Genomic DNA, 12,271 nt, shown 5'->3' with positions numbered 1-12,271 from the left:
TAGCGAAAGGGAAAAACTGGAGGATGTGAGGTTAACATGATCAAAATACATTGTATGAAAACTTAATGAATAAAAATTTTGAAAGTCTAAAAAACAGTTTGAAGGTAATGACATTATGGCAATATTATAATCATGTAAACAGTCTTTAGCTTGTTTTATGTTGGCTAGTGTCCTTACAGGATAAGCAACCTAAAAAAGGGAAACGTACTCTCTCCAGCAGCCGAGCAAGATGCCCAAAGGGAAGAAGGCCAAGGGGAAGAAGGTGGCCCCCGCCCCCTCCGTCGTCAAGAAGCAGGAGGCCAAGAAGGTGGTCAACCCTCTGTTCGAGAAGAGGCCCAAGAACTTCGGCATTGGACAGGACATCCAGCCCAAACGAGATTTAACGCGCTTCGTCAAATGGCCCCGCTACATCAGGCTGCAGCGGCAAAGAGCCATCCTCTACAAGCGGCTCAAAGTCCCTCCTGCCATTAACCAGTTCACCCAGGCGCTGGACAGGCAGACAGCTACTCAGCTGCTTAAGCTTGCCCACAAGTACAGGCCAGAAACAAAGCAAGAGAAGAAGCAAAGGCTACTGGCCCGTGCTGAGAAGAAAGCTGCTGGCAAAGGCGACGTCCCAACTAAGAGACCACCTGTCCTCCGAGCAGGAGTCAATACAGTCACCACCTTGGTGGAGAACAAGAAGGCTCAGCTGGTGGTGATTGCCCATGACGTAGACCCCATTGAGCTGGTGGTTTTCCTACCTGCCCTGTGTCGAAAGATGGGGGTGCCCTACTGCATCATCAAGGGAAAGGCCAGGCTGGGGCACCTGGTCCATAGGAAGACATGCACCACTGTTGCCTTCACACAGGTTAACTCGGAAGACAAGGGCGCTCTGGCTAAGCTAGTGGAAGCTATTAGGACCAATTATAATGACAGATATGACGAGATCCGTCGCCACTGGGGAGGCAACGTCCTGGGTCCTAAGTCTGTGGCTCGCATTGCCAAGCTGGAAAAAGCAAAGGCTAAAGAACTCGCCACTAAATTGGGTTAAATGTACACTAAATACCTAAATATAATTACAAAATTTAAAAAAAAGGGAAAAGTAAGTCATCTTTTTTAAACCAAATTTGTGAGATAACTGTTAATCACTGTACGGCATTATATAGATAATAGAAAGACATGCAGATGGATATGTATGTGAGTAGGAAGGTTAGCATGTGAATATGAGGAAAGTAGAGAGCTGTCACTATATCAGAAATTAAGGGAGTGTCACTACATAGAGGAAGAAGGAAAATAAACATTATTAAAAGTCAAATAGAGCACATTTTAAAGTGGGCCATAACAATGGTGACACTTAACAATTTACCGTGATAACTAGCACGATACCCATGGTTCCCTGCTACTTGGAAAATCATAAAACGAAGAATGACATATTACATACAACGGTAATACATGAGTAAAAAAATACTAGCATTACAAATATGAGCACTCCTTGGACCTTTGGAGAATACAGATTGTAAAGAGAAGACACACAGAAAATGATCACAATTGTAACTTTTGTGGTCGCAGTATAAAAGTAGAGAGTCTTACACTAACGGGAGGGACTCTTTCACAAACAGTTATACGTGGACATCATAGACAGGCCGTTTTGTGGAGTTCTGCTGTGGAATAACAAGGAAGCATTAGTGGTAGGTGGAATAAACCAATGGGAGAATGGGTGACTTAACTTATCATGATTTTCATTCTCTAAGATGTGGTAAGAAGGGCCACCAATCTAGTGCTTTGGGAAACAAAACAGCCAGTTGGTGGAGTTGGAAGGAAATGTTCTTCTGCTCACCTGGCTGTTTTGCTCAAGCATATTGCTACCCTCTGTGTGTTCTTCCATGGTACAATGTCCAATTCACTGTGGTCAGCAAAACTCAGGCCTAGTGGGATCACTGGTCCACCAGTCTTTGGAATGTCCTGTATTTTTTACTTCCTTAACAAGTACTTGGAAAGTAAGCAGGAAGTACATGGATGTTGGTGTTTCAGTGGGACTGTGACCACATATGTCTTTTCTTCATTACGATCACCAGGACTAGTGCTGACCTCCCAGGCACATGTTTTATTCAAAGGATTGACTAGATACACCATCTGACATTTCTGATTCTTACAGTGGACTAGGTTTTAGGCACTGAAAAGTACAGGTTTTCCTGTCATACCTTCTTTTTTCTCAGAGAGTGAACATGAATGCAGTACTCTCAGGATCTAGACTACAAGGCTGATTTAATAGCAATCAAATTTTAGTAGCATTTACTTGATTTTAACATTTTCCTGCTACAATAGAGTGTGGTATCTTAAAAAGATAAGACAAATTACTCATTCCAGGAACAAAGACTTTTGAAAGCTGTCAGCTCACTGACAGTTACGATCAGCGTTTATTCCAGGCTTATAAAACATCTTAATCAAACTTGTTCACAGCATGGCAGTCCAAAGAATGTTATTTTATTTTTGAAAGAGACTTTAAATAGGTGAAGAACACTGGTAACATACACTATACCAGTACAAAGATCCTTTATTCCCATTTCAAAATGAGTACTTTTCTCAGACTAAAAGAATGAAACAGACCACAGGAGTTTATTACAAAACTATTTCCAAAAAGAAAAAAAAATATATGCACCACTTATTGTACCTTAAAAAACACTTGAAAATATGGGTTGCATTTGCAAACTTCGTGTATGACATGGAAATCTGGCACGCTGCCTGGCTTCTGCTTAAAGGATTGTCATTCTGGGAAAAATAAATTTCTCTAACTAGACAAAAGTCAATGTTTTCATGTTTTACTGCAATCAAACTGATAGAGCTGACAAGTTAACGTCTCAACACTTAAAATATCTGTGGATAATCAGTTACCTCAATCAATCATAAACACAAATCCTTCTATTTTCAAAGCTTGTGTGTCTGTGACTAAGATGTAAAACAGTTTGGTGAGACTCCTCCTCCACAACACAGAACCATTGATTCTCCACTACCATCTCAATGTTCTTGATTTGTCTTTAGCCGTGCAGATATTTATACACATTATGCATCCGGAAATAACTTTCAACAACTCAAATGTGTTTAAATTTAGAATGTTCCCTTTCAGTGTCCTGTTAGACTTAATTTTTACGGGTCGTTTATAGTACGTATGCCTGTCAGGAAAATATGGAACTGGGCTGGCATTGCAGCTGAGGACATCATTATGAGTGAAAAAAGGCTCTAAGTTTTTCCAAAGTAGGTGTGAAACATACATTCCCCTCCTTTGACTTCAGTGGATGTTGGTAGCTTCCCCGGATAGGTATTGTGGGGGCCAAATGGTGTAATGCTGTCCCCTTAGGAATTTTTGACAAGCACACTGAATGACTTGCTTGTAGCACTAATTATAATGATGATGGCAATGATGGTGATGATGGTAGTGGTCGAGATGATGGGGATGGTGCTGGTGGAGATGATGGTGATGATAGTGGTAGTGATGATGGTGATGACGATGGTGGTGGCAGAGGTAATGAAAATGCTGGGGACAGTGACAACAACGCAAAGAGGCCCCTAAGGAATGGGATTCCATGTAATTCTGTAACTGAATTCTGTAGCGCTAACAGGCTCAGTGCACTCAGCTTTGATATTGAAAGCAATGGGCACCATGAGATGATTTTAGAAAAGTCCTGCTGTATATGTGATTGTATTTTTGCAACATGAGATATGTTTACTGGGGCATACTGATCTTCTCTCACCACAGTGAGAATTCATGTTTTCAGTTTTACAATCCTAACAGATATTTACTCCGAACACTGAATAAGCCAAATTCCTGGTTTGGAATACTTTAAAACATATTTTAAAAATATATTGTGTATACATATATGTTGACATGCATATTCACCACTTCGACCTTCCTTTTTGTTTCAGTTATTTGGATCTTTGCAGCAAAACCAAGCAGTTTCGGACTCTTGAGCAGCACTTTTTAGTTGCCTATCAGTTTACATTGCGAAGCAATCAATCTTACTCTCATTCTTGGCAGAAGTGGCATGGCATGAAGTGGCAGAAGTGGCATGGCATGAAGTGGCAGAAGTGGCATGGCGCGAAGCTATAGTGCAGTGTTTACTCTTGCCATGGAGCCTGGCTGATAAAAGTTTCTTTTCTTTATTTTTTTTAATTTTTTAAACAATAAGCTGACTTCATTTGAGATTATGAATATGTAACAACTCTCATTAGTAATTAAGCTCCAGTTCAGGGGCTACCCCCTCCCCCTGTGTTCCTGCTAATGAATTGTCTCCAGCCCTCACTCTGGTCTGCTGCTGTGTCTCCTCAGCTCCAAGAAAAGTTGCCTACTTTCAGAAAACCGTTGCCTGCAGAAATTAATTGTGAAGAATTCCTTTAATTTTGTGAAATACAGTTTAGATGGTGCTTAAATTGTCAAAACAAACAAAACACACTGCTATGCTTTGCGTAAGAGGAAATCATACAAAGAAAAATGTGAAAGAAATACTAGCATTTGCACGTACGTATATTCATCAGTGTGTACAGATCTGCTTCTGTCCTGGATCATTGTGCAGTGTGTGGGTCTATATATAGATAGAGTCAAGTCAAACGAATCTGACATTCTGTTGGTTTTTCTATTATCCTTCCAAACAGAGCAAACAGAGATGGGAGAAAATTCTCACAATGAATAGGGCTGAAACACCAAACTGCTCTGTCAATTTTTTTTTACTGTATTCTCTTTTCATTTCTGGGTTTCTGCCAAACATTTTGCGGCTCTTAGACATAGCATCTCTCATGAATATGTTACTGATAATGATGTTTTTCTAGCCACTGATTAATCTACTTTACTTGATTTGCAGTAGGTAAAGGAATACAAAAGTGTTCACCCCTCTCCCGCCTTCTAGTCCTGGAGAGTGAACTCAGAGTCTGGCATGTGCTAATCAAGTGCTCTACCACTGAGCATCTACCCTTATGCCAAGTTGTGAACTATTTAAAATTGGTCACTTTTCAATCTGATAAATTATTTTTCCACACTCGTTTTGAAATTTCCTTTCACCTACAAGGGAACATCTGTGGCTTACTGCAGACTATACAGGACAGGATGCATTACAATTGATTGCATCTGCCAGAAGCTAAGGACTGTGTGGAGACTGTGCCAAGGGCAGTGAGCAAAGGGCAAGCTCTTCATTGAGATGTTGCCTCTGAAGGCAAATCATCTGCAGTGCAGTCATCTTATGCAGGGAGGCAAATGCATGATACCACTCTAGTGTTTCTGAGAGTCATGCTTTTATAATTTCTGTAGCGGTTTGGTCAGTCACTGGAAGGTAGAAACAAAAACCCATGAACGTATTTGTGAGAAATGAGTATAGCTTAAAATGGATGCATTCCTGACAAAAATGGCTCAGCTCACATACATCAAACACTTGTTACCTTTGTTGGCCTTAGTTACTGCACATGACTAAGAACAAATCAGTGATAAAGTCTCAAGAAAGATGAAACCATCCGAGCCTTTGCAAAGACCATCAGTCATTCTGCAGAGCCATAATGTTATTTCTTCAAGCAATTCTTGGCTTCCTAGTTAATAGATGTAATACACAATCTACCTCTAGACCAAAGGCACTGGGGAAATAGGTTTTACTTTTTAAGTTGGCTATATCTCATAGGAACCAGTTACACATGATCCCAGAACAACTTTTACATTAGTCAATTTAACCCTTGTATTTGCATTTTTTGTTACACTTTACTGTCAGGGCCAAGTTTAAAATCTTTATGTTTTATGATTTTATGCATATGGGTGTTTTGTCTGCATGTATGTGTGTACACAATGTATATGCCGGGAGTCTACCGAGGTCAGGAGAAGACATCAGAACCCCTGGAATGGAATTATAGATGTTTGTGAGCCACACTGTTGGCATTGGGAATTAAATTTAGTTCTGCAGCAACAGGTCCTCTTAATTTCTAAGCCAGCTCTTCAGCATCATAATTTTACTTTTAAAGTGTGCTTATTTCATCAAAAGCAAAGTCCTTGTGCAATGTCTTACATTATTTTGAATTCTTAGTGCTGTTATTCTAGATTTGCAAACACTTTCCTTTATAAGACAGGCTCACCAAGGCATGCCATAGAATTTAACCCTCATGGAACACAGCTGGACTTTAAGACACAGAACTGGAATATGTCAATTGAAACCACTATATGTACACATAAACCATTTACAACTAATGGACATATTGACGAATATCTGTTACTTTGAATATTGAAAATCAAATTACAAGCAAAATTACTGTAGTTTTACTTGCCAATGTGGTGGTTTTGATTCGACAGTGTAGTTAGGATCTATATTCTAGATCTATAACGACTGTAGTCATTATTTATGGAACGTTTATCCCAACATGATTTATAGCTTGATGCTTTTTAACATTAAATATAGTGTTTAATGAAATAAAATGTAGATAAATTTTGACCCTCATTTTCCTACCTGTCTTTTCTATATATGACCATGAAACAGATGTAATCATTAGTAAAATCATGTCATACTGTCATTATTCAGATTATATTACACAGCTTACCAAATGATTAAGTTGAATTTGCACACTTTTAGGGAACGTCAGTTATATTTTTCTTTCTATACTCCGTAGTGTAAGTACTTGTACCCATAATTAGTATTTTGACATATTTTATGAAGTGGACCCAGAATTAGAGTAACATATTTTACACCAAGTGCCAGTAAGCCTGGGGCTCTCTCTTTACTGCCTCCTCCTCCTCCTCCTCCTCCTCCTCCTCCTCCTCCTCCTTCTTCTTCTTCTTCTTCTTCTTCTTCTTCTTCTTCTTCTTCTTCTTCTTTCTCTCTCTCTCTCTCTCTCTCTCTCTCTCTCTCTCTCCTCTTTCTTCTTTCTTTCCACGAGCTATAATAACAGGAGGAAAATGATCTTGTTGAACTACATTTTTTTTGGCCAGTACAAGTTACTTTAATTTAAACCTATTTGTAAGATTTGTTCTTTATGATTTAATATTGGTTTCTTTTGCTTTACACGGAGTTGAAGAGGCATCAGCTCATTTGATCTTTAGATCTTTGTACTTGGATAGAGTAGGGAATTTACCACCAGCAAGTAGAACCTAGGCATTTTTTTCTCAGCCATCATTAACTTTTACTAGATATACTGAGGGTAGAAGGTGGATTAGGGAAAACTGTAAATCAGAGAGTTAGTGTTCTTGGAAATCATATGTTCGTTGGAATGAAAGATCTCAAGGGATACTGGAGATTATGAACACAGATTCAAACAAGAAGATGGTGTTCCTGCAAACTGTTCAGCAGCATTGCAGGGATGCTGATGAAAGCTGACTAATTTTAAGAGAGACAACAGCACAGAGTTCTTAAAAGAAGGAACACAGGGGAATTGTTCTATTATGCAGAATCCTAATGGATGTACAGGACACCAATTGGCCAAATCCTCACACGAGAGATCTCATTTGAATCTATACCAACAACATTCCTAATGGCAAAAGCCAACAGCTCTATTTAGCCATATCATTCATATATATATATATATATATACATATATATATATATATATGTATATATATATATATGTATATATATATATACATATAAATTTAGACACAAGGGACAACTATTTAGTGATTAATAAACAAAGCAGGGTGTCTTGGGAATCAGATGTATTTTTTTTTCTGGCTAAAATTTTGTGAGGATTTTAAAAATTAATTCTTTATTTGTTTACATTTCAAATGATATCTCCCTTCCCATTTCTCCCTACAAACCCCTACTATAGCATCTCCCCTCTCCCCACTTCCCTTTACCTCTATGAAGATGATCCTATACCTGCTCACCCACTGCCACCTCACCGCTCTATCATCCCCTACACTGGGGCATCGAACCTCCACACGACTAAAGACCTCCCCTCCCATTGATGCTACATTAGGCCATCCTCTACTACTTATGTATCTGGAGCCATGGCTCCCTCCATGTATACTCTTTGGTTGGTGGCTTAGTCACTGGGAGCTCTGAGTGGTCCAGTTAATTGACATTGTTCTTCCTATGGGTTTGCAACCCCCTTTTTTGCAACCTCCTCAGTCCTTACACTAGCTCTTCCACTGTCCCTGGGCACATTACAATGGTTGGGTGTTGAGTATCTGCACCTGTATTGGTAGAACCTTTCAGGGAACAGCCATACCAGGCTCTTGTCAGCAAGTGCTTCTTGGCATTCACAATAGTGTCTGGGTTTGGTGTCTGCAGATGGGATGGATTCCTAGGTGGGGCATTCTCTGCATGGCCTTTCCTTCAGTCTCTGTTCCTATGGACAGGAACAATATTGGGTTAAAATTTTTGAGGTAGGTGAGTAGCCTCATATTTCAACTGAGGGCTATGGCAATCTACTGGAGATTGTCTCTACAGGTTCTATCTCCCCTCTGTTTGATATTTTGGCTAAAGTCATCCCCATTGGGTCCTGGGAACCTCTTGCTTCACTGGTGTCTGGGACTTACTAGTGGCTATACCCAGTTCCCCATACCCCACTGCTACACATTTCTATTCAATTTCCTGACTCTCTGTGCTTCTTTCCTGTCCCTTCCAATACCTGATCCTACCCTCTCTTTTTTTCCCTCCCCCTCCTCTCTTCCTCCTAGGTCCTGCCCTTCCTTTACCTCTTGTGATTATTTTGTTCCTCTTCTATGTAGAATTAAAGTATCCATCTTTAGTATTCCTTGTTCTTAAGCTCCATATAGTTTGTGGGTTGTATCATGGATATTCTGAGCTTTTGGGCTAATATCCACTTATGAGTGAGTACATACTATGTGTATTCTTTTGTGTCTGGGTTGCTTCACTCAGAATGATAATTTCTAGTTCCATCAATGGAATTTCATGAAGTCTCTGTTCATTCTTCTGTTGAGGGGCATCTGGATTTTTTCCAGCTTCTATTATAAATAAAGCTGCTGTAAATAGAGTGGAGCCTGTGGCCTTGTTATACGGTGGAGGATCTTTTGGGTATATGTCCAGTAGTGATATAGCTGGGTCTTCAAGTAGTAGTATTTCCTATTTTTTGAGGTACCACCAGATTGATTTCTAAAGTGGTTGTACCAGCTTGCATTCCCACCATCAATGGAGGAGTGTTCCTCTATGTCCACATCCTTACCAGCATCTTCCGTGATCCGTGTTTTTGATCTTATCCATTCTGATTGAAGTGAGGTAGAATCTCAGCATGGTTTTGATTTGCATTTCCCTCATGACTAAGGATTGGGCATAGATATTCAGAGTTGAGAGAGTTTATCTTGGTGGATTTTTCCATTGATGAGTATGTAGTGTTCTTCCCCATCTTTCTTGATAACTTTTGGTTGAAAGTATATTTTATTAGGTATTAGAATGGTTAGTCCAGCTTCTTTTTTGGACCATTTGTTTGGAAGAATCTCTTCCAGCCTTTTACTCTGAAGTAGTGTCTGTATTTGTCACTGAGGTGTGTTTCCTGTATGCACTGAAATGCTGAATTCTGTTTATGTATCCAGTCTGTTAACCTATACCTTTTTATTGGGGAATTGAGTCCATTGATATTATGAGATATTAAAGACCAATGATTGTTGCCTCTTGTCATTTTTGTTCTTAGAGGTGGAATTACATTTGTGTGTCTCTCTTCTCTGGGTTTGTTGTAAGAAGAATAATTTCTTGCTTTTTCTTGGGTGTAGTTTCCTTCCTTTTATTGGAATTTTCCTTGTATTATCTATCTGTAGGGCTGGATTAGTGGAAAGGTATTGTTTATACAATATTCAGCTTTATTATGGAATATCTTGGTTTATCCATCTACATTCATTGAGAGTTTTGCTGTGTATAGTAGCCTGAGCTGGCATTTTTGTTCTCTTAGGGTCTCTATGATATATGTCCTAGATCTTCTGGCTATAGAGTGTCTGTTGAGAAGTCCTGTGTAATTCTGATAGGTCTGCCTTTGTATTTTACTTGATCATTTCCCCTTACTGCTTTTAGTATTCTTTCTTTCTTCTGTGCATTTGATGTTTTGATTGTTATGTGATGGGAGAAATTTCTTTTCTGGTCCAATCTGTTTGGTGTTATATAGCCTTCTTGTACATTTATGGTCACCTCTTTCTTTAGGTTAGGGAAGTTTTCTTCTATAATTTTGTTGAAGATGTTTACTGCCCCTTTGAGTTGGGAATTATTGCTCTCTTCTATACCTTTTATTGGTTTTGTCTTTTCATTGTGTCCTGGATTTCCTGGATGTTTTGGGTTAGGAGCTTTTCACATTTTACAGCTGTGTCAATGTTTTCTGTGGTATCCTCTACACACAAGATTCCCTCTTCTATCTCTTGTATTTTGTTGGTGATGCTTGCATCTATTCCTCCTAATCTCTTTCCTAGTTTTCCATCTCCAGAATTGTCTCCCTTTGTTTTTTCTTTAATTTTTCTATTCCATTTTTAGATCCTGGACAGTTTTGATCAATTCCTTCACCTGTTTGATTGTGTTTTCCTGTATTTATTTAAATGATTCACGTGTTTCCTCTTTAAGTGTTTCCACTTGTACACCTGTGTTCTCATGGGAGTCATTTATGTTTTCTTTAAAGTCCTCTATTGTCTTCATGAGATGGAATCTTAGATGTGAATCTTGCTTTTCAGGTGTGTTGGTGTAGTCAGGGCTTGCTGTGGTAGAAAAACTGAGTTCTGATGTTGCCATGTATCATTGTTTTCTGTTACTTATGTTCTTACACTTGCCTCTTGTCATCTGCTTATCTCTGGTGTTAACAGGCTTTGCTGTTTCTGACTGAGCCCATCCCTCCTGTGAACCTGTGATCCTGTGGGTCAAACTGTCTCTGGGTGTGGCAGTCAGTAGGGAGCCAGAGCACAGGCTCTCCTCTTGAGTGCAGGTGCAAACTGCTGAGGATATTTTTATGTAAGAGAACCTTCTATGGTGTGTATTCATATAAGGGTGAGACAAACAGACAGACAGGCAGGCAGGTAGGCAGACAGACAGAGACATAAAGACAAAAACCTGGGAAATAAAGGACAGAAAATACATGTCTGAGACTTCCCTCAGTTTTGCCCATTAAATTTAATATTATCTGAAAATCTTCAAAATGAAATGGCAGCTTTATTTTTGGATACCTTTTTTTTTTTAAACAAAATGGCATTAGATTAAAAAGTAAATTATATGATGAAAAGACCATAGTAATGATTACTTTCAAAGTCTCCATATAAGAGTTCTAGATTCTGTAGTAAATTTCTGTGAAGAGTAGCAGGCCTACTCATCTGCTTGGGAAACCTTTGCTTCAGGTGTTCTCTTTTGGGGATCATTTGACTCAGGTACTCTGTTTTGAAGAGTGTTTGATCAGATGCTCACCCTGTCTATTTTGGGGATCATTTGAGTCAGGAGCTCTGTCTCACATCTGAGCATTCCATGCCTTAGCCACTATGTCTTATTTAGGGTTTCATTGCTATGAAGAGAAATCATGACCACCACAACTCCTATAAAGGAAAATACTTAATTATGGCTGACTTACAGTTCAGACATTTAGTTTGCTATCATCATGGTGGGAAGCATGGCAGCATGTAGGCAGATATGGTGCTGGAGGAGCTGAGAGCTCTATATCTTGATCTAAAGGCAGCAGACTGAGATGGTGTGCCACACTGGGTGTAGTTTGAGCATAGAAGATCTCAAAGCCTCCCCCATGGTGACACTTCCTTCCATAAGGTCACATCTACTCTCAACAAGGCCATACCTACTCCAACAAAGCCACACCTCCTAACAGTGCTACTCCCTGTGGGCCAAACATTCAAACACATGAGTCTACGTGGGTCATTCCTATTCAAACCACTACATTCTACTCCCTATTATCCATAGGCTTGAAGCCACACTGTAATACAGAATGCATTCAGTCCAACTTCAACTTCAAAAGTCCCCATAGTCTATATACAGTCTCAAACTTACTTCAAAGTCCAAAGTTATAAGTCTCTACTGAAATTCAGGCAATCTCTTAACTGTAATCCCCTGTAAAATCAAAATAAAAAAGCAGATCACATACTTCCAACTTATAATGGCACAAGATATACATTATTGTTCCAAAAGGTAGGGAAGGAGCATAGACAAATATTAGACCAAAGCAAGGCTAAAAAACAGCCAGGCAAACTCTAAACACAGCATCTTCATGTTTGATGTCAAAATGTTCTTTAGATCTCCAAATCCTTTCAGCTTTATTGACTGCAATACTCTTGTTTCTTTTGGGCTTGTTCCTATCCCTGTTATCAGCTTTCTTTGGCAGGTATCCCATGCATGGGTCTGACATATTT

At 39.3% G+C, this 12,271-nt stretch overlaps 1 protein-coding gene across 1 annotated transcript; it reads left to right on the top strand.

The window, feature by feature from the left end:
• Positions 1 to 223: 223 nt before the first annotated feature.
• Positions 224 to 1,037, top strand: LOC110308398 (large ribosomal subunit protein eL8). The gene has a single exon (XM_021180879.2). It carries the CDS (start codon positions 230 to 232, stop codon positions 1,028 to 1,030), a length of 801 nt encoding a protein of 266 aa, XP_021036538.2. The 5' UTR covers positions 224 to 229; the 3' UTR covers positions 1,031 to 1,037.
• The last annotated feature ends 11,234 nt before the right edge of the window (positions 1,038 to 12,271 follow it).

The sequence above is a fragment of the Mus caroli genome, unplaced genomic scaffold, assembly GCF_978045245.1.
Source record: "Mus caroli unplaced genomic scaffold, Mus_caroli_1 scaffold_15, whole genome shotgun sequence".
In the NCBI taxonomy this organism is placed as follows: Eukaryota; Metazoa; Chordata; class Mammalia; order Rodentia; family Muridae; genus Mus; species Mus caroli.
Note: the sequence above shows the minus strand (reverse complement) of the source record. Positions and strands in the feature narration are given on the sequence as shown.